A 20967-nucleotide genomic window follows, 5' to 3' on the forward strand; every position below is an offset into this window, starting at 1 on the left:
TGAAACACACTGGTTTAAATCCCCAGATTTAAATCTAAGGGAGTGATCAATGCCATTTTTGTCAAGATAATTTGCTTCATCCAGGTTTTCAAAAGAGTGAGACAAAATATTCAGACATCCATTCATTAACAATTCATATTTGAAATCCCCCCCCCAAAAAATCTAGTGTAGTCCTTAAGTTACGACCGCAATTGAGCACAAAATGTATGTTGCTAAGTGAAACATTTATTGAATTTGCCCCATTTTACAACTTTTGTTGCCACAGTTAAGTGAATCGTTGCATTTAAGTTAGTAACATGGTTAAGTGACTCTGGGTTTCCTATTGATTTTGCTTGTTCAGAAGATCGCAAAAGCTGATCACATGACCCCAGGACACTCCGTCATAAATATGAACCAGCTGCCAAGCATTTGAATTTTGATAACGTGACTATGGGGATGCTGCAACAGTCATAGGTGTGAAAAGTGGTCATATAAATCAACACATTTAAAGATTAACAGAGTTGGAAGGGACCTGACCCCCCCCCCCTCTCAAGCAGGACACCCTACACCATTTCTGACAAATGGCAGTCCAATCTCTTCTTGAAAGTCTCAAGTGATGAAGCCCCCACAACTTCCGAAGGCAACTTCTTTTGTTCCATTGGTTGATTGTTCTCACTGTCAGAAAGTTCCTCCTTATTTCTAGGTTGAATCTCTCCTTGGTCAGTTTCCATCCATTATTCTAAATGAACAGTTGGGAAGCTGAAACTTAGACCTTTTGGGCAGGTAAGGAGAAGCAGGGATTTTCTGAAGGAAATCCTGATGCTTGGAAAACCAAAGCCAATAGGAGGAGAGCAAAACAAAGCAGCATCCGCCAACAGATAATGACACCCATCACTAAGAGAGGAGACAGCAACGTCCCACGAAAGACTACTGTTACTGTAACCTCTTCTGGGCCCTAGCGCCGTCCAATATTCCGAACAGCGGCATTTCCCAGAGTACATCGCGGCGCAATTTTTTTCTCTTGATTCTAGAGTTCAGGCAGGGGGCGGAGACTGACCGTTTTCGACACCAGCTGAGGGAAAGACCAGGTACCGGAAGTGACGCCAGAACTTCGGGTCATCGCTATTATCCTTGTAGCGTCCGCCATCTTTGCTGCTCCGGCCAGACACCGGTTTCCATGCGGGGAGAACAAGGTGAGGCTCAGCCCGCCTGCATCTGGCAGGCCACCTTTCAAGAGCCTTTCGCTCGTCACTGTGGGGAGGGGTGGCTGCCCACGATGCGGTCCCTTGTGGTCACCGCCGTAAGGGCGTGAAACCGCCGTCAGGGCGTGAAACAAGGGAACAAAGACAGTCCAGAAGACACACTTCCCCTGGAGCCCCCACCCCGCTTCCCGCCTCTTAGTGCGAAAACTCAATTTCCGCCTCTGGAGAAAAAAGAATATCCTCCTTTGGGTGGAGGAAAGATCTGGGTCGAGTCCCGGCTGTGCATTGAACGCTTCTCGGCCCTTTGATGATTTAAATTCGTGCTTTTTTCCCCTCTACTACAAGCGGATGGCAGCTCCCCCTCCGTTTTATTCACTTTAAAGCCTTGTAGATTATCCTGATTGAAAGGTCCTCTTATAAAACATCATTAAAACATTGCAGAAGCCAGAAATCACGGGGGATTAAGCCAATGGCCCAGAGATTTTGAAACTAGCAGAATTGTAAGAATGTTCAGCAAATTTTAGAATACTGTTGAAACGTGGCTTCACATAGATTTTTCAAGCCGAATGAAAAGAAATCAAATGGTGTGGGTTGGTTTTTTGTTTTGTTTTGTTTTGTTTTTTTGAAAAAGCAGCTGCCTCTTTTAACGTAAAAGCAGGGATTTTTAACAGCAGCCTCAAACTATTAACAAAAGCCCGGCGCGTCATTTTGTTTACTACATTTCTGTTTTACTGCACTCAATAGTAAACAGTAACAGAGTTGGAAGGGATTTTGGAGGTCATCTAGTCCAACCCCCTGTTCACGCTGGAGATCTGTACTAGGAATTCTGAACGACAAGCTTAGTGTCTTAGCCACTGAGCCACCTAATATGACTCTTGAATTTGTACATGATATACAGAATAGTTAAAACATCCACAATGTCTATTTTAAAATGTATAAAATAAAATAAAAACCCTGATCAATCAATAACATACACTCTTCCCAATTTCACTCCTCTTTGCTAGAAGTAGACTCTTAGCTGCTGTCCTCAGGATGGCCAATTGCAACTGAATTATGAAGAGAATTACAAATTTTAAATAATATGTATATTTAATTTCATTATTACTGGATTGTATTGTCCTGGAGTATGCAAAGACTCTGATAAAATAATATAATTAATATTACAGTTATTTCAGCTCATTTTTATCCATGTTATTCAAGCAGTTAACAATTTATAACAATGCATTGATCAAAACTATTTAAATTATTAGCAGTACTCATTGAAAAACCTGCTCAAAAGTCTTAGCTGTTTACCTGAAAACAGAAACTGACAGCAAGTACGATTCCTACAGAGATGCATTCCATAGCTTTAGAGTAATTCAAGAGAAGACCAAGTAAATCTGATAAAGAGCCCCTGAAAGTATGGACATCTTTAAGATACCTCTGCTGTTCTTATAAGGAGATAGATTCACAATTATTTCAAGCTGTAGAAAGCAACACTTGAACTTTGCTTTAAAAGCATTTGGCAAGTAGCGCAGTCTTTCATTATGGCATAATATAATACCATATACCTGTATTTGATAACAGTGTACATTACATTTCTCTTCCAACACCCTGGATTTCATTGATTTGGAAGGACTGATTTAAATAATCAACTCCAGCCCCTTGCTTAGCACAAGAATCCAAATTAAAGCACCTATGATAAAGGCTAATCAGTTTATGCTTTAGCAGATTCAACTAAACAAAGCTCACTTTTAGTCATTAGTTCCACAGTTAAGCTACTTTTATTGTTAGGAACTAACACACACGCGCACACACCCCAAAAAATCAATGAGAATCTGCCTTCTTATAACTTAACTGTTATTCTATGGCCTGCTTTTGGGATAATATAAAAGAAATAATCATCACCTTCTATGCTACATTTGTAGAAAAGCAGTATTATATTCCCTCCCTTGTTTTTCATGGTTAAAGTATCTACGGTAATTCCCCAGGCTTTCTTCCCTACTTTTCTTTTTGCCCTTTTCTGAAACTATTTGAGTTAGCCTAAATGTTTTTTAAGTATAATACCTACAAGTAAATTGGAGTTTTGTTAATGGAGAGTATTGTGGAACTATTAGATACTGAATTTGGGAAATCTATGCTACATTGGGGATTCATTGGTAGCTTTTGTTCATCTACAATTAAAAATAATTTTCACGAGTGTGCTGGGCAACCCATTGTTCTATAGCGGCATTCTATTCATTGGTGAAGAACATTGCATTTGTCCATTTTATTCTATTATTTTCAGTCAATTAACTATCAAATATTTTAATCCTTCCATCTTCTATGAATTATTGTTTAATTGTAGCTATTAAGGCTGTACAGCAGCCTGGTTGTGGAAGGAAAAAAATGATGTAGGTTTTGCAGATATGATACCAACCAAGTGTTGGTATCTTGCTTTTTTCTTGAATACATGCTGAGTAAATCCTTTTGGTGACAGTTTCATCTTTGTCCAACACCTTACAGGAAAAAATGTAACTGATCCATTTTCTGTGTGTTTCAAAATGAATAATTGACCGTTTTATTTACTTTTACTTGATTACACTGAACTTCTCTCATTTAAATCAATGGTTTAGAAGTGTTCCGTTTTCATTACATTATTGGTTTTAACTAATATGATTCTGGGATTATTGACTTTGAGTCTTTTAAAAGTATATAATTATACAAATAATATAGCTACAAAATATGCAGTGCTTTTGCTATGCTGCTTTTAGCCAGAACAATAATCCTGAATTTAATCCTATTTTCTAAAACCCCACACTCTGACACATGCTATAATAAACATAAATCTTTATGAACTCAACACCATAACTATATTTATGGTATTTTAAAATAATAAACACTATTTGTTATTGGAACCACAATTTACCTCTACTGTATGGCTGTCTCAATTTCTATCATAGGGTTTGAAAATCAGACTACTTCCATTTCTTTTGTCCTTGTACCAATTGCCAAAATATATTAACAAATTAACAGAGTTGGAAGGGACCTTGCAGGTCATCTAGTCCAACACTCTGCCTAAGTAGGAGACCCTACATCTGCCTCTACCTAGAATTGAACTGACAACCTTATGATTGGGAGGCAAGAGCTCCACCTCTAGGCCACAGCAGCAGGGCTTTTTTTATTACATGAATTGAATCATTGTCAACTTGCATATTATTTTCCCTTATGATGTTCTTATTAATTGAGATGTTTATTAAGTTTCAGATGAGATTCTGTTCTACTTTTAGCTATTTTTGCTACTGGTTTTGAGGGCGCTGCAATTTTTTTAATGTTCACATGAGTAACAAGGATTTCCCTTGTCTGTTTTTTGTTTTGCTTTTTTCATCCTATTTTTTTTTGCAGGCCAAGTGATGTGCAAGATGAAAAAAGTGGCACCTGTCTGAGGAGCTGTGGTGTCTTCATGGAACCTTGTCTCACACCAAGTTGTGACATGGGAATAGTGAGGGAAGCCATAGACCAACATGATGGAAGTATCAGTCAGACTCTGTGCACAGCACCTTGCTTGAGAAAACCTCACTGGGATGGGCAGAATAATACAGTAGTGGAAGGATTGGCTTCAGCAGATATAGGTTTAAGCAACACAGACCCAGCAGTTGCTTCTGGCGTGGAAACCTGTCTTCAAGAAGAGTGGCCAGAGCAGCAAAGCTCTTGCTACAAGAAAAGATATCTAGAAGACGTGGAAGAACAACTGCTTCCTAAGCAGCTGATGAGAGAAGAAGGAGAGATCAGTCACGTGGAAATGCTTGGTATGTTTTCAGATGCATTTTTGGTTGCCATTGTCTTGGGAAGTGTTATATGACACTCTTAGGTAAATGCAAAATAAAACAACTCATATTTTTTTCCTTTCTGTTTTCTTTCTGCATAGTAAAGAAACCACTTCTTGGTATTGGGAACCTCATTAGATATAAAGTAAGGGTTGATGGGGAATGGGCAAGCCATAGCACCAGCCAATGACATTGAGGACATTAGAGCCTTAATTTCCATTTCACTGAATGGAAATGAACGTACCACATCTCATTTGTCAATGGTTTACATACCTCAGAGCTAGAGGAAATCTAAATAGAAATCTAGTCTGCGAAGAATCAAGAAAGCTTAGATATCTTCCAGTGTCTTCAAACGCGCTTTGGCCCATTAGAATGAAAGAAAGAGTCTGTGGAACTGAGCTCACCAGGCTCTTAAGGTGATTTGGAGACTGCAGAGGCAAAAATTTTGAAGTATGGAATATAGCCAAGGAGTACGTCGGGGTGCAGGATGATCTGGAAGCAGTTGCAGGATTTTGCAGTTGGTCTTCCTGCTTAAGAAATAGAGGATAATAACAATTAAGTTGTGTTTCAAGCTGGCCCATTGTATCTTCAGCATAGGACGACATCTAAGACCTTTCTTTCTTTCTTTCTTTCTCTTTCTTTCTTTCTTTCTTTCTTTCTTTCTTTCTTTCTTTCTTTCTTTCTTTCTTTCTTTCTTTCTTTCTTTCTTTCTTCTTTCCAAGCAGATGAATCATGTCCTTCCCCAGTTCCAGTTTCCACTCTTTCCAAAGAGGTTCCATCAGCTATCCCAGCCATAAAGAAGCATTCCCGTGGGCGGAAACCCCGAAAGAAAGTCTCTGTCCGCAAAGATTCCATTCCCAAGGGACCAAGCGAAGGCCCCGGGCCATCTGAGAATGGCTCCTCTCTTCCTCTTAAAGTGCCAAAGAAGCGAGGACGCAAGTCCAAACAAGAGCTCTTGTTGCTGAGGCTAGCTCAAGGACTGGACAATCAGTCGTCAGAGTCCCTTTGTCAACAGAGGTCTCTGTCTAGCAACGAGGACCTTGATTCTCTTGAGACCATGCCTGGTGGACGACCAAAGCGCCGTGCAGCTAAAGCGTAAGTGAGGGAAAGAACCTATCCCTGAATTCTGCTGGGTAAAGTACGTGTGTTATACAGTTATTTTAGGGTGGAAATAACTAGCTTGCTTTTCTTTAAAAAACAACCCTGCTGGAACGTATCAGTAGTTATAACAAATTATACTAATTGTAATTAGTATCATAAACGTTAATCAGATAATTATTAAATCCAAATATATAAAACAATGAGAGGGCAATCAGCATTGTAAACCCCCACCGCCTCTATTGTCAAATTCAGCAATAAAATTGTCAACTGAAGAATTTTTCCTCTTTTGGGTACTTATAAGAGGTACTGAATAAGTGACTTTGTTATGCCAAGGAGCTTGATGCCTATCATTCTGACCTACCCACCACTGTTCTTTTGGAGATTTGGCAATTAAGATTATAACTGTTCCTGTCCTTAAGGCATTAGAATGGAGCCGATTCTTAACCACAACTCAAGTTATGAACTTACGTTCTCTTCCCTTTCTCTTTCCAAGAGCCCTTCTGTACCTACAGGAACTGGCTGAAGAATTGACATCTGCATACCAGGCTCCTCCTTGCAATGAAACCCCAAAGGATACCCCTAGAACTGAGGAGCCCAGTAAGAAACGACGAGGCCGCAAGCCAAAAGAACAGAAGTTGGAAAATGAGGAAGACGTGGACTTTGTCCCCTCAGTAGAAACTTTTCTGCAGGAGGAAGAGGAAGAAGAGCATTATGACCTAGTGATGAATGAGGCTATGAAGTCTGAGAAGGAGTCCAGCTCATGCAAACCAGTGGTAACCCAAACCTGAGATGGCTTCATTGTATTTCTGGGGGGATTGAATACTTCACCTGGTGGTATGTTAGAGCAGTGTTTCTCAACCTTGTCAACTTGAAGATGTCTGGACTTCAACTCCCAGAATACCCCAGCCAGCGAATGCTGGCTGGGGGATTCTGGGAGTTGAAGTCCAGACATCTTCAAGTTGACAAGGTTGAGAAACACTGTGTTAGAGGGAACACCACCTGAAGAAAAAGCCCTAGTCTTTTGGAATCCGTTGGCTGAGATTCTTGTTGCCAGAAATTGGGAGGATGGGCTTTGGGGCTTCTGTTTTTGACTTTCTTTTTTCCCCATAGAGGTCCAAACCTCAGCGCCGAGAATTTGGTCCCAGTGGCTTGTACAATTCCATGATCGGCCCTATATGGAAGTCTTTCTCCATCACTCACCACGTGTGAGTATTAAACTTTCCTCAGTGATTGGGAGAATTGAGGAAAGGAATGGGTTTGGAGGGAGGAAAGGCAGGTTTCTGCTGCATTCTTTTGTTTCCCGAAAGTTCAGTGCTTCAACTAGTTCTGGTTGGCTGAAGTACAAGTGATTGATTTTTAGTACCTGCTGTCACTGTTTTAAAGAATGGGCTCTCCAGCAATCATCAAACCTTGTAGGTGAAGTCTAAATGAGTGTGGATTGGGCAGTGATAATGAGGCCTCTGGATGTTCAAGCCTAGCTGCCTTGCTAAAAAGAGAACCAGGTTAGTTCATGAAAAAATATTTTGCCTAAGTGATTGAAGAGATGCTACTTCTTTGAGGAAATAAAAATGTTGAGCCAAGTTTGACCAAGGATGGTAATGGTTTAAAAATCTCTTTGAAGGTGAATTTAGTCTGTGATCAAAATTGAACATAGAGTCTAAAGCAGTGGTGGGTTCCAGGCAGTATGGCCTGGTATGGGAATACCGATGGTAGCTGGGAGCAGCGGCCACCATACCGGAACAGTAGCTCATTTGGCCTATCCGCCCGCCCGCATTCATTACCGCTTTTTGATGCAAACGGGCCAATTGCACCTGCGCGCACAGCGTGCAGCGCCTGTGCAACCTGCGCCAAGGAGCTGAGTGTCGCTGGACGGTGGCGTGCGTGCATGCCCAATGAGGCCGGCCTGCCCCATCACAGCATACCAGTTGTGATGAGATCCGGAACCCGCTACTGGTCTATAGTGTATCCTCGTTTAAATGGATATGAAGATAACGAAGGGTCTTGAAGAGAAATCCAAGAAAAAAATCAAGCTAATTCTTTTTAAGATCCAGTCTGGGTCGGTCACCAGGACCAAAATTTAATTCCTTTTAATTTTGACATGTTTTAAAAATCTCAGAAAGAGAAATATGACAATTCAGTTCCTGATTTGTAAGACTGAAGACTTTTATGACAAAGTGCATGTGTGCAAGACAGAGAAATAATAGTTTTGGCTGTGTTGGCTTTGTTTAGGAATGCTTGGAATACTTGGAAGGGACTGGGTTCTGTGAGATCTCTGTTCCTTCAGGGAAGGATGCAACTTCTTGGCACTTTCCTGGATAGATGGGCAAAGATTAGACAATGCCAAATAAATGTTGCAGAGTTGCATTCACGTAGCTATGGCAAAATAAGTTGGAAAGAAAGTTCCAAAGTACTCCTATTTTTGAGCATTCAGATTGATGCAAGTTCGAAAGATTCAGTGTATCCAGTATTTATTGAGTGTGCTTTCTTATTTTGCTGTGCCCACTATAGTATTCAATCAAACCACAGACATCTCGGTTGTTGTACTGTTCTGTTGTTATACTGATTCCTGTTATATAAATTGCATTTCTGTGATGCAGTTGTACTTCCTTTGTCCCTTAGACGTGAGCAGAACCATTCCTACTGGGAGTTTCCAGAGTGGATTCCCTCTGCCCAGAAGTGGATTTTTCTCTCAGAGAGGTGAGTGTCCTTCTGACAAAAGAATAAAATGTGACATACCTAGAACCAGATAGATAATTAAAGGGCACATATGCCTATAAACGATAAAGTCTCATTTAAGTCGACACAACTCCCAGTGTTTTCATTCATATGTCCATTTAGATTCTTAGGTATAATACAGAAACATTTTGTCATTGTCTCCGGGAATATTTGGTTTGACTCTCTTGTCATTTCCTACATTTCCATTCTGAGCTGTAGTCCTGGTAATTCCTTAAGCTTTTAAGAGAGAGGCCACTGGTGGTCATTTTCTCTACTTCAGGGGTGTCAAATTGGCGGCCTGGGGGTGGGTGTGTCATGCACATGCCACGCCCACCCCAGCTCCACAAAGAGGGAAAACATGAAACATCACGTGACGCTGTGGGTTTGACACCCGTGCTCTACATCAATGCAGCATAGCGTGTAAGATAGCATGGCAAGATCAAGAATATTGCCACCTGAAAGATTCTATGTATCCTCCTTTGCACCCTAGTCTGTTTTCAGGCATTTACATGCTAATGATTTCTTGTAACAAAGTGAACACCAGATGAGCTCCCATTCTGTTCTCTTCCACCTTCCAAAGTGAAGCAGATAAATTCCTTCCAGCTGAGACCAAGTCCCCACTCTTCTCTATCAAGAGGGAAGGTTTGCAAGAAAGCAGTATCTTCTACCGGATTAACAGGTGTGTGTGCTTGTGCAACTAGTTTTGCCCATGAGGAAAAGCTCATGGGAAATACTACATTTAGGAAATCTCTGGGGAAATGACTGCTAGCGGGCAGTTAAGTGGGGCGAACCTTACTTTGAAGCTCCATAAGATGGATGGGGTACCTGAGAACCTGAGATTTCCCATGCTTACTTTACATCAATACTAAGTCTTTATTCCATCCTCACTGAAGAATGTTACCATCTCTATATGGTCTGAGCAATATGATGTTTTTTTTCCTTTCCAAACTATCCAATAAATTTTATGTTAGATGCTGAATACAAGGTCAGGTATTATGCAATGGTTCCTTTCTTTTCCTACCTGGCAGGTTTAATGCCTTACAACCTCATGATGACCGCTTAGACATGACTTTCTTTGTCGGGGGTCCTGTCTGGGCTTTGGAGTGGTGCCCAACCCCGGAAGGCTCTGTGGCATCCCAGTATGTGGCTATCTACTGCAATCCCACTATGAACGGTCAGCATTCTTTGTCACAAATCCATACAGGACCAGCTCTGCTTCAGCTCTGGGAGCTTGGACCTATCCAGGAAGACAAAGGGTGAGTTATAAGCAAACTTTGTGTTTGTTATAAAAACATAGTTTTGTTTCATTCCTATGGAACTCTTGCCTCCTGCATTGTAGCTGAGGATTAAACAGTGCCGTAGGAATTGTGGCTGAATTAACTCAGATTCCAACATCTCTACCAATTAAATTGGGGCACATCATTAGGGAGTTTCCTGAACTAGGGTTTTATGGGCAGAGAACAGCTGTATTAGATACATTGCTTCCTGTAGAGCCGTTTTTCTGTGTCTCAGATATGTTATATTTGCGGTATGAGAGAGTACAAGAAGGAGCAAGACACATAATAAACCAGGAAGAACCAAAGTGCAGAAGAATCTACTCTTAATTATCCTTTCAGCCTAATCTTCAAAGGTCCTTGTATCTTCTGCACTGGGAAATATGCAAAAGAATTGTGCATTTACTAGGACATGGGGGAATGGCATGACTCAAAAAGCTTTGAATATTTTTTTCCCCTGCATTCTTTTTCCCAGGTGTGTTACCAAGCCAGGACTTGCATATGCAATTGCCACTGATCATGGTTGTATTTGGGACATGAAATTTTGTCCCAGTGGAGCTTGGGAATCCCCTATCACTCAGCGCAAGGTGAGAATTGGAGCCAAGAGATTGTTTGAGCCAAAGGTTTGCATGGATTTTAGATATTCAGTGTATATGGCAGGGTTAGTGTCTATGACAGGGGGTTCCACCACAAAACCGCGGTAGACAAAAGCGCGCTCGACGAAAGCTCGTATGTGACGTCATCACAGCGCGACGAAAACATCGCGCTGAGCGGTAAATTTAAAATTAAAGCGAAAACCTTACCCTAACCCCCCCAAATCTAACCCTTAACCTAACCCTAAACCTAACCCTTAACCTAACGCTAAACCTAACGCTAACCCTTAACCTAACGCTAAACCTAACCCTAACGCTTAACGTAACCCTAAACCTAACCCTAACCCTTACCTTTATGTGAATCGGCTTGCTTTAATTTAATTTTAATTTCAATTTAATTTATTTTTATTTTTTTTCGTCGCGCTGCTGATGACGTCAGGTACGCGCTTTCGGCGAGCGCGCTTTTGTCTACCGTGGTTTTAACGGGTCACGATGACAGGGTCATGTGATAGTGTTTTTATCTTCAACATTTTTATTAAGCATTCTCTTTCTGTCAAAGTTATTATCAAATTCACAGATGATACAAAACAGGGTGAGATACAATAGACGTTAACGGGTAATTTCACAGAAAAACAAAAGCAAAGTTCAAAAAGATCTTGATAAATTAAAGAATCAAGCTGAAAATTACACTGCAATTTAACAGAGTTTATATTCTTTGCCCAAGAAGTTGAAGGAATGTCACTCAGAAGCAGGATATGACATGTTCTCTATTGTCCAAGCCTGAGGATACAGGTAGTCTTATGTTATATGAAGGAAGCTTTTTGTTGAATGTTACATAAAACATCCTAATGATAGAACCTATTGATGAGGGAATCATTGAAATCCTCTTAGCTGCCTGTCAATCTGTCTGTCAGATGCTTTAAAGTGGAAGCTTGCACTTAAATCACTCTTCAATTCAGTTCTTTCATATTTGTGGCTGGTGGAAATGGAAGCTTTCCAAATGGGACATGAAATATAATTACCTTTCATTTTGGTTTATATCCTGTGCAGCTCCCTCACATGAGTCGGCTGGGACTACTGGCTGTAGCCTTTTCTAGTGGCAAAGTGTTGCTGTACAGCCTTCCCCATGTGGAAGACTTGAATGCCTACCGAAGAACACAGGTAACAGGTAGGAATAGCTAAAAAATGGGAAGAAGACAGGCAGGTATCTGCATTGTTGGATGTTGTCTGTTCAGGTTGTCTCACCCAAACAGGAAAGGAGGGGTACTGTTAGAAAGATCACGTATTCTATAAAACAATGGGAAAAAGAGTTAGCATTAATTATTATGAGAGGCTTTGTCCTACCATAAATTATGAGAGAGATGGTTCTCTGTGGTGCCTTACAAAATATACATGTGCTACGCATAAAGTCTTTATTTTCATACAACTAGCACTCTGCCTAGAGAACTCATTCAAATTTTAGTCCAAGGAAATACAGAGCTAAAACCATTTAAGAAAAGCTACATGCTTTTCTTCAAATGATCATGAGGAGATTTGCAGGCTTTATCTGAAGTGCAACATTATCTGATAATAATAAATATATCTTTTCACATTTCACATTATCTCAACATGCTAAGTTAAAGTTGTGGGTTTCTAATTATGATTTTGTTCTTTCACAAAATCAGACCTTTTTGTTGAAAGAATCTTTACAGCTTTGTTGAAACAATGTTCTAATTTAGCTTTTGTTCTTCCCGAGAAGATGTATGGTCATTTCTGTTCTTGCGTGCATGCAGTGCAGGGAGCTATATGGGCAACAAAAGCTACTCCATGTCCAGATACATGCATTTTGGGGCCTGGTGCAGGGTGTGCAAGCTGTGTGCTTAGTCAACCATATAAATTAATGGTGCTTGTAATTACATCTGTCTGCAAGAATGATTGATGATCATGAGGACTGGGTGTGCAGCACTGACCTTTTCAAAGATGATAGTGGAAAATTAGTCCCAAGAGAGTCGAGTTTGGACTCCTTTTCTTCCATTCCTTGGTATCAGATTATGTTGAAAGAAACACACAGTCATTGTGTTTTACTAACCTACTTTTCCATTTGTCCCTGCGATTAGTAAAAATAAATTCTAAAAATGAACCAACTGACTGACATACTCATTTATTAGTAGTAATAAATCAGTACTAATTTATTTGTTTACTATTTTTCATTAAAAAAACAAAACTGGTTTTACAGAATTAAAGTAGAGATTCAGAACAGCAGTGATTTTTAAAAAATCTATACAACTCTATATGAACAACTCCTTATCTGTGGCAAAACACATTGAAACAAACCTTAGCTTTTATTTGAACTCTGGAGGATGCTTGCCTTATAGTGAGGGCACCACAACACAAAGCTCTTGCCCTCTCAGATGCTGCCTATCAACCATGCCCTGGGCATTCCCCCCCCCCCCTTCCTCAAAATCTCTGCATGACTACATCAGAATAGTATTTTATCAAAATTCTGGGCCAGTACTATTTTGAAGTAGGCTTGAAGTCAAATAGACAATAAGAACAATTATCAGATAATATGTGTAATATGATTCTGTGTGTTCCATTCAGTAATAAAATTGTGGCATTCTGCACCATGATTCTCCAAAATATTTTAGTAGCAGCCTCATTACTTTTACTGTACTTTAAGCAAATTACCCTCATTGAAAAATCATTTAGTGTACAGCTGGGCCTTCAGTAACAAAACTAGTATATCTTCTAATTAAAAACACAAGAAAAACCTAAATATTCTTAATAAATATCAAAACCATATCACTGAACATCCCACAGACACACAAAAATCATGGCCTTGCAAGCCACCTTCAATCAAAGCACACCATCCTTCTGTGCTACCGGTCTTGACAGTTTTGCTAAAGCCCAGGAATGATTGATTATTTGGAACCAAGCTTTTTCTGTGGAAACTGCCTTATAAACAGTATTAGCTACTCTATTGGATTAGTTTAATTGAGAGATCTTGTTAATTTACATTGATGCCTTGATAGGTTTATATTTAAGGAACTATTATACTTTTAACTTTGCAAGTCAGAATTTAGGAGGAATAATGGTTCCAAGATTGTGTGTAAGTTTTCTGTAAGTTGAGTTGTGAGTAGCACTGTCAGCTGTCCCAACTTGGTCTGTTAGAAAGAAAGACTCTCGACTCTATCACTTTACTAAAGCCAAGTGGTTACAGCATAGCAAAGCTGAATCTGGTTTTTCGTGCCCAAAGCATCTGTTTAATTTTCCCCTTCTCCCCCACCTTTTCCCGTGGATATTTCCCCTTGTCTAATTATATTCAAAGAGAAAATGTAGAATGAGGTATAGGTATTTCTGCTACAATATGATTGTCCTCTCTTCTAGGTGGACCTTCCCCTCGGCATGTCATCTGCAAGGTATCTTCTATTATTTCCTTGGGGTTGGGGGTCATTTAAAACCAGGGTATATATTGAGTTCCAAGATGGATCCTTCAGATTCCCATTTGTCAAGGCAATTTTGAAGGCTTCCCAGATCTGAATCCTTTCTCATTACTTATATAAATACTTTAAAAAAAGATGCTCTAAAAATAGCTCATTTTCATTCTCCCAGCCCATTCAAGAAGTTAATGTAAGATACTGCTATAACCCACTTTCTGCCTTTTTTGAAATCTATCAACTTTATTTATCCTGATTGGCAGTGATTCTATAAGACCAGATAAGCCAAATAGGTGTTTCCCCCCATTACTTGTAACATTGAATATCAGATGTGTGAAATTAGTTATGGAACCTTATGCATCTAGAGTAAATGATTTAGCAATAGCACTTAGACTTACATACCGCTTCATGGTGCTTTTACTGCCCTCTCTAAGCGGTTTACAGTATCAGCATATTTTCCCCAACAATCTGGTCCTCATTTTACACACCTCGGAAGGATGGAAGGCTGAGTCAACCTTTAGCCGGTAAGATTTGAACTGCTAAACTGCAGCTAGCAATCAGCTGAAGTAGCCTCACTCTAACCACTGCGCCACCTGGGCTCTTTACCATGGCATAGGCTCCTCCATTATTGTCTTTTCTTAATATTAGCACTATCTTGTTCTCTACAGGTCCAGTATGTGGCCACTTTGCAGGTAGGCTCCATTCAGGCTGGGAATTCCTCTGAATGTGGGCAATGTTTCAGCTTGGCCTGGATGCCAACCAAGCCTCATGAGCATTTGGCTGCAGGTTTCTATGATGGTAAGAAAAAAAATCCTTGGAATGGAATAAACCTAGAGAAATTGGGGAAGAATTATATTGGTTCACAAATCTAGCATAATGCCTGTAATCCCATCTCCTCAGGTACAGTGGCTCTCTGGAATCTGCTCACCAAGTCTCTGTTACAAAGAGTATGCCAGCCTGATGGCTCCCTCAAACTGTATCCATTCCGTTGCTTCCTGGCCCATGACCATGCTGTGAGCAACATCCAGTGGTGCAAAGCAAACAGGTGGGAAGGATGTGAAATATCACTGACTGATGAGAACTAGTCTCTCATCCTTTCTGGCCATCCTGGGCATGTTTTTTTTCCTTCTCCCATCCCCACAAAATTTATGGATGCAGATTGGACCAGACAACTGTCCCATTGTACATGCTGTTTGTCGTTGGGTCACAGTCTTGGGCCAAGGCATTTACTTGGGGTAGTTTGACGGATATTTCTGCCAGGGATCTGGGACTTCTCTGTCAAATGTGTTCTGCCAGTGAGCTCTGGCCTGCCTGTTTTATTCCTAGCAATTTCATGGTGACTACAGGCAATGATCGCAAAATCAAATTTTGGGACTTGCGCCGACTGCATGAACCTATCAACAGTATCAAGCGTTACTTGAGCACAGAGATTGCCTGGCTGCTACCCTACAGTGGGATCACAGTTGCACAAGATAGCTGCTATGCCTCGTGAGTGTGTGTATACCCTGTTATTCTTAAAATAATGGACTAACTGTTAAGTACTCCAATTCCAATTTGCCTTGTTACTAAAGTTGACGTGAATTTGCTTCTGCACAGAGTATCAGAAAAATGGACTTAACACAGTTTGGGTTCCTTGAGGACAAAGAAAGAGTAGAGAAAATTACCAATCAGTTCCCGAAGCCTTTAAAAAGATATGCGAGCAATTTTTTAAAAATCCGCATTAACCAAATCATGTGTCCCACCTCTTTTACTATTTTAAGTCAAATCAAGATTCAATAAAGGGTCATGGCTTGTTTAATTCATTGCCATTTTCAGTTCTAAATTAGCCTTTGATCCATTTGCAGAACAATCTGAAATATCACCCTGTTTTGCCAAAGGATCAGTCATTGCTGGATCCGGATGACCTGTCCTATCAAACCATCCTGGCTTTCTCTCAACCAGACCCTGAGTCTTTCTCATCCTAACTTCTTGCAGTTCTTTTTCTCTTGACTATTTGAATAATAACATCCCACTCTATTTATATTTCACTTAGAAGAAAATTAAATGCTTCACTTTAGAACTGATTTATATGACATTGGCCTTGATTTCTTGGTACATACAGATGTTTACCATGTTTACTGTAGAACCTGGCACATTCTTAGGAAATATGACAACTTATTAGAGCCAAGGTGGCGCAGTGGTTAAATGCAGCACTGCAGGCTACTGCTAGATCAGCAGGTCAGCGGTTCAAATCTCACCGGCTCAGGGTTGACTCAGCCTTCCATCCTTCCGAGGTGGGTAAAATGAGGACCCAGATTGTTGGGGGCAATATGCTGACTCTCTGTAAACCGCTTAGAGAGGCCTGAAAGGCCTATGAAGCGGTATATAAGTCCACTGCTATTGCTATTGCTATTGCTATTGCTTATTGACTTTCAGATCTTCTCTGATATGGTAAATAGCTGCTCTGTTCTCACAAAATGTGATTTCCCCAGAAAAGGTGACTTGAAAAATCTTCCAACTCAACATCCACTACTCTAATGTCTAGAGTACACTCTAGCTTGTAACACTTTGTTATTTTTCTATATGCCAACTTGATTTGGGCTCATAACTTGGAAACTATGAGGGCCTTGGGCCATTTGCTAAATAATGCAGAATAGATTTACCTATCACAGTAGCAATTCACCTGGTCCTTTAAACTATTTTGGGACACATCTTAAATGTCAAGGTCTAAGTTAAATTATATATCATGCATTTATTAATTGTGGCAGGAAAGATTCTGAGCAGCGGACCAGTAACCAGGAGTGAGATGAGACTGTAATGGGTTTTCAAATATTAAGTATCTGAAATTGAGATTCTAGACGTTCAGATCTCTCAACTGACCAGGATTCGTTTACAAGAAATGTTCTAAGTAGCAATAGAGGAAGCAGCGAATCCAGAGAACTGGACAAACACAATTTTTCCACTTTGCCAATCATATTTCTCATTTAGGAATCTTACATTGCAGATCAATTGGTAGTATTGTTTCCTAAAATGCTGCATGACCGTCTGTGCCAATGTTGATGCTGCTCTTTATTGCAAGTGTCAGAGTTTGTGCTACATTAACTTGGAAATATATCCCGGTGTCATGCATTTTTCTTACATTTCTACATTGCAGGTACGGATTAGGTGGTATCCACTATTTGGATGCTGGTTATCGTGACTTTCGAGCCTATTTTGTGCTCCCTCGCAAAGGCACCGTATGGGTAAGTTATACATCCCCAAGTAAAGGAGGAGGGGCTAGCGTATGACCTATCCCAAGGGCATTGAAAGGTGGAAATGAGGCTCATGATTCTATCTCTTTTGCAGAGCATATCTGGATCTGACTGGCTGAACACAGTGGCTGCTGGTGATATCGCAGGGGAATTGGTGGCTGCAGTGATGCCTGATCTCTCAATCAACCCACAAAATGTCAAACGGCCATCAGACCGTCGATTTGTAGGTTTTGCTGGGAAGGCTATGGGAGGGCCACAAGCTTCATCTCCAACCAAACAGGGCAGAAAACAAGAATCGACCCCTCTGTCAACTCTTTGGACAGATCTGAGTGGAGGAAAGGGAAGCTTATTGATGCATTAACTGTAGCCAGTTGTGCAAAGGGAGGAATGTCTTCCAGGAGACATTCCAGCACATTGTTTGGGTGGAAGCATATTCTCTTATTGAAAAGAAAACAGAAATGTCTTGGTTAGTATTAATAGTGTGGGTATTTAGTTTCCTGAAAGGGACACGATGGCTCAGTGGCTAAGACGCTGAGCTTGTCGATCAGAAAGGTCAGCAGTTCAGTGGTTTGAATCCCTAGCGTCGCTTAACGGAGTGAGCTCGCGTTACTTGTCCCAGCTTCTGCCAACCTAGCAGTTCAAAAGCATGTAAAAATGCAAGTAGAAAAATAGTCATGTCAGCCACATGATCACAGAGACGTCTTCGGACAGCTCTGGCTCTTTGGCTTTGAAACAGAGATGAGCACTGCCCCCCTAGAGTCAGGAATGACTAGCGCATATGTGCAAGGGGAACCTTTACCTTACCTTAGTTTCCTGAGAAAATTAAGGGCACATAATTTGGGGATGTGAAGAAGTTCGGTTCTGTACTCCAAATCACAAATATTAGAGTTGTATGGCCTTTGAGACACGGGAAAACAAATTAATGCATATGAATGAGGCCAAAAAAAACCCCCATCAACCCTTCCCTGAATTTAATGACAATGAGAACTTCAGTCACAGTAGCAAAGAGGTTTCTGAAAGTTTGGGTCAGATCAATTCCTTCAGCTGTTCAGTATCTAGGTTTAAGCTTTGTATCGCTGCTTCTTAATCATCATTGCACTTGTCCTCTGTGTTAAACCATTGACTGGAATGCAACATTTCTTATCTCCGAGGCCATTGTCTTCTTATCCTTAACACTTATTTCCCTTTGTACCTTCAGCTCATCTGCAAAGCAGTTGTACAGCCAAATGACCCACTTAACAAGATCGCAACAGAGGCAACAGCCTATGAGAAGCCACAGGCAGTGGGCAAAACATGCAGTGAATCGGTGGCCCAGAATGTCATTCTCTTCCAGGATGCTGATTTGGTGAGGGCTTGGAAATAGCAGAATTCTGGTTCTAGAAGAATAGCAATTACAACCTTGGAACACGGGCGCCCATTTCAGCTTCATAAATATTCCAGGCAGGACCCTTTATCTATCAGACCAAAGATAGCTATTGATGTGGATCTGGCACTGAATATATTGTATGCTAACAAAGGCAGCAGAAACTGTGGTTATAATGATTCTACTCTCCTCCCTGTACTAACGTCAAGATGCAGGGTTCCCACTCCCAATTTCTATGTAGCGTTGAATGTATCAGGCCCACCCATTCTGTGGTGTGTTTCAGAGTGATAAGGCTCCATCCCAAGCCAATCAATCACTACTTGACAACTGTAATCAAAAAAGCCTTAATGGATGATGCGCTTCATTTTCTTGATCTACCCAGGCCTGCTATTAATTCTTATTTTCCCTGTCTTTCGTAGACATCTTTCAAGAGCCTCTTTAGGCAGAAGCCCCTGAAACGCATGCCAAAAGAATTAAAAGAAGGAGCTGTCCTGGGCCAGATGCAGCTTGAGACTGTACATAAGGTAAACATAAAAGGAAAAAAGTCTGTACAACTCGAGAGGAAAGAAAAACAAATGCTACTTCACAGTATCTCTTCCTTTGTGTCGAACTGTGGTTCCCCCATCCTCTCTGAAGCTTCATGGATTTGTGAGGGAGATATATCTGGATGGAGATGGGTGGGTGAATGGTTAATGTCATCATCATCCTTCTGTTTCCTCTCTTGGCAGGTACGCTTCAGCCCAAACCTTGACAGCCATAGTTGGATAGCGTCTGGTGGTCAGTCTGGCCTTGTGCGACTTCACTGTGTTCAGGCATTGCTTTTCCCCCGCAGCCACAAGCTTCTCCTTGACTGTCAGGCCCATTTTAATTCCATGTTTGATTCAGAGAGACAATTTGACTGCCCCACAACCATCTCATCTGAGGTGCACAGTGCTGTCAGCTGAATATCACCCAGGGCAGCTCAATTTGGGGCATCAGCATACATGGCTGACACATTGAAGGCCTTTTGTGAGAATCCTGGAATTATCAGAATACACAGAACACAACCAAACATGAAAAGAAAGAGGATGTTGACTGTATTGAAACAGATAAGCTGAAGAGAATGACAAAGACAAGAGTTTGGCCAGATGAATTGCACATACTGGAGCTTCTAACAGCACTGGAAGTCAACTCCTGTTGTGGGAGAAAAGGCAGTGACGAGGAATAGTCCATCCTGCTGTATCTCTGCCATGTGGTAATACTTCTTTGAGCTCTCCTGAGATTCTCTTGCATGGCACAAAGTTCAGAAGTAAAGAGGGATTTGATCTCCCTCTAGCTAGTTTGGTGGAATAGTATCTCATATTCTTCCTGCATAGATCTGGAGATTCTCCTGAAACCTAGATCTGCTCTGATTTTAAAGCATCAACAAGACCTTATTGCCCCATTGCTCATCTTGCTTCTCGCAGTCTTGTTGATGACAATAATTTTGCTCATATTGAGCCATTTTGTTGTCTTGACCATTATTAAAATGTGTTTTGATTTGTAAAAGTGCTTTCTTTCTTTGGAAAGGGCTTCAGATGCCCCTTTCCTCCCTTGGTGATAAATAAGGAAGTAAGCCTAAGGAGTCCTTGGTGCTCTCTGAGCTTGGGTTGCTTGCTTGCAGATGTTTCATTACCTAACTAGGTAACATAAGTGCGATTGATAAGCCTATGTGCATCTTTGTCTTCAAAATAAGTTAAGTAGTGCATTTGAGTTACTCTCTTAGGAATCTGTTTTAGTTTTAAAGAGTAAATTTGTACCATTTCCTTTATCGTGGTAAATTGCACGTTTGTAGTGTATTGTTTCAAAGGAGATCTTGGACAAGACTCAATCCATGTCCTAATCTGTCTTCCATGACAAGTGCTACTCACATTCCTCCATCAGCTGTCAACACCAAGGATTTCTTTCAAACAACAAAGCAGGTATTCATAGATTGTATAGAGACTCTCCAACTAGGCTGCAACTTTTAGTGGTCTCCCATAATTTTCACTCTTGTGGAAAACTGAGTAAAAAGACTATTTGATCTCCTGAGTATTTAATAAAATTGATCTCTTTCCCCTACCACCACTAAATTCTGGAAAATCTCATCTTTGCCAACTCACGTGATATGGATCTTCTCACTCTGCTTTACCATCTTACCTGTTACAGTTCTAGTATCAAACAAGTTGTTAACTCTAGCTAGCATAAAGAGACAAGTCAGCAATAGAATATGTTCACACAAGCTGTTTTAAGACCTTTGAGTCAAAACCTCAGCTCTTTAGGGTTTGTTTGACCATCCCCTTTCCTTCAAC

General features: G+C 40.7%; 1 protein-coding gene across 2 annotated transcripts; it reads left to right on the forward strand.

Moving 5' to 3' along the window:
* The first annotated feature begins 1064 nt into the window (after positions 1-1064).
* On the forward strand, positions 1065-20748 carry GTF3C2 (general transcription factor IIIC subunit 2). 2 transcript variants are annotated; one of them, XM_014073302.2, is made up of 19 exons: positions 1065-1172; positions 4545-4948; positions 5689-6061; positions 6561-6840; positions 7178-7272; positions 8687-8764; positions 9363-9461; positions 9811-10038; positions 10532-10643; positions 11700-11817; positions 14016-14047; positions 14734-14863; positions 14966-15110; positions 15392-15553; positions 17199-17286; positions 17390-17518; positions 18494-18640; positions 19078-19182; positions 19387-20748. In XM_014073302.2, the coding sequence occupies exons 2-19, from the start codon at positions 4603-4605 to the stop codon at positions 19600-19602; spliced, it is 2883 nt and encodes a 960-aa protein (XP_013928777.2). In that variant the 5' UTR covers positions 1065-1172; positions 4545-4602; the 3' UTR covers positions 19603-20748. The 2 variants fall into 2 exon arrangements, with proteins under 2 accessions (XP_013928777.2, XP_013928778.2); XM_014073303.2 differs by having other exon boundaries at positions 5692-6061.
* Positions 20749-20967: the final 219 nt, after the last annotated feature.

This window comes from Thamnophis sirtalis, unplaced genomic scaffold, assembly GCF_051295495.1.
Source record: "Thamnophis sirtalis isolate CommonGarterSnake01/CBP01778 unplaced genomic scaffold, rThaSir2_p1.2 scaffold_6, whole genome shotgun sequence".
Taxonomy (NCBI): domain Eukaryota; kingdom Metazoa; phylum Chordata; class Lepidosauria; order Squamata; family Natricidae; genus Thamnophis; species Thamnophis sirtalis.

Bases quoted from the DNA above. Each gene is read 5' to 3' on its own strand.
- GTF3C2 (XM_014073302.2), top strand. From the start codon at position 4,603: ATGGAACCTTGTCTCACACCAAGTTGTGACATGGGAATAGTGAGGGAA. The intron at 6,841-7,177 runs GTAACCCAAACC...TTTTCCCCATAG, and splicing joins CCAGCTCATGCAAACCAGTG to AGGTCCAAACCTCAGCGCCG. The intron at 15,111-15,391 runs GTGGGAAGGATG...TTTTATTCCTAG, and splicing joins CAGTGGTGCAAAGCAAACAG to CAATTTCATGGTGACTACAG.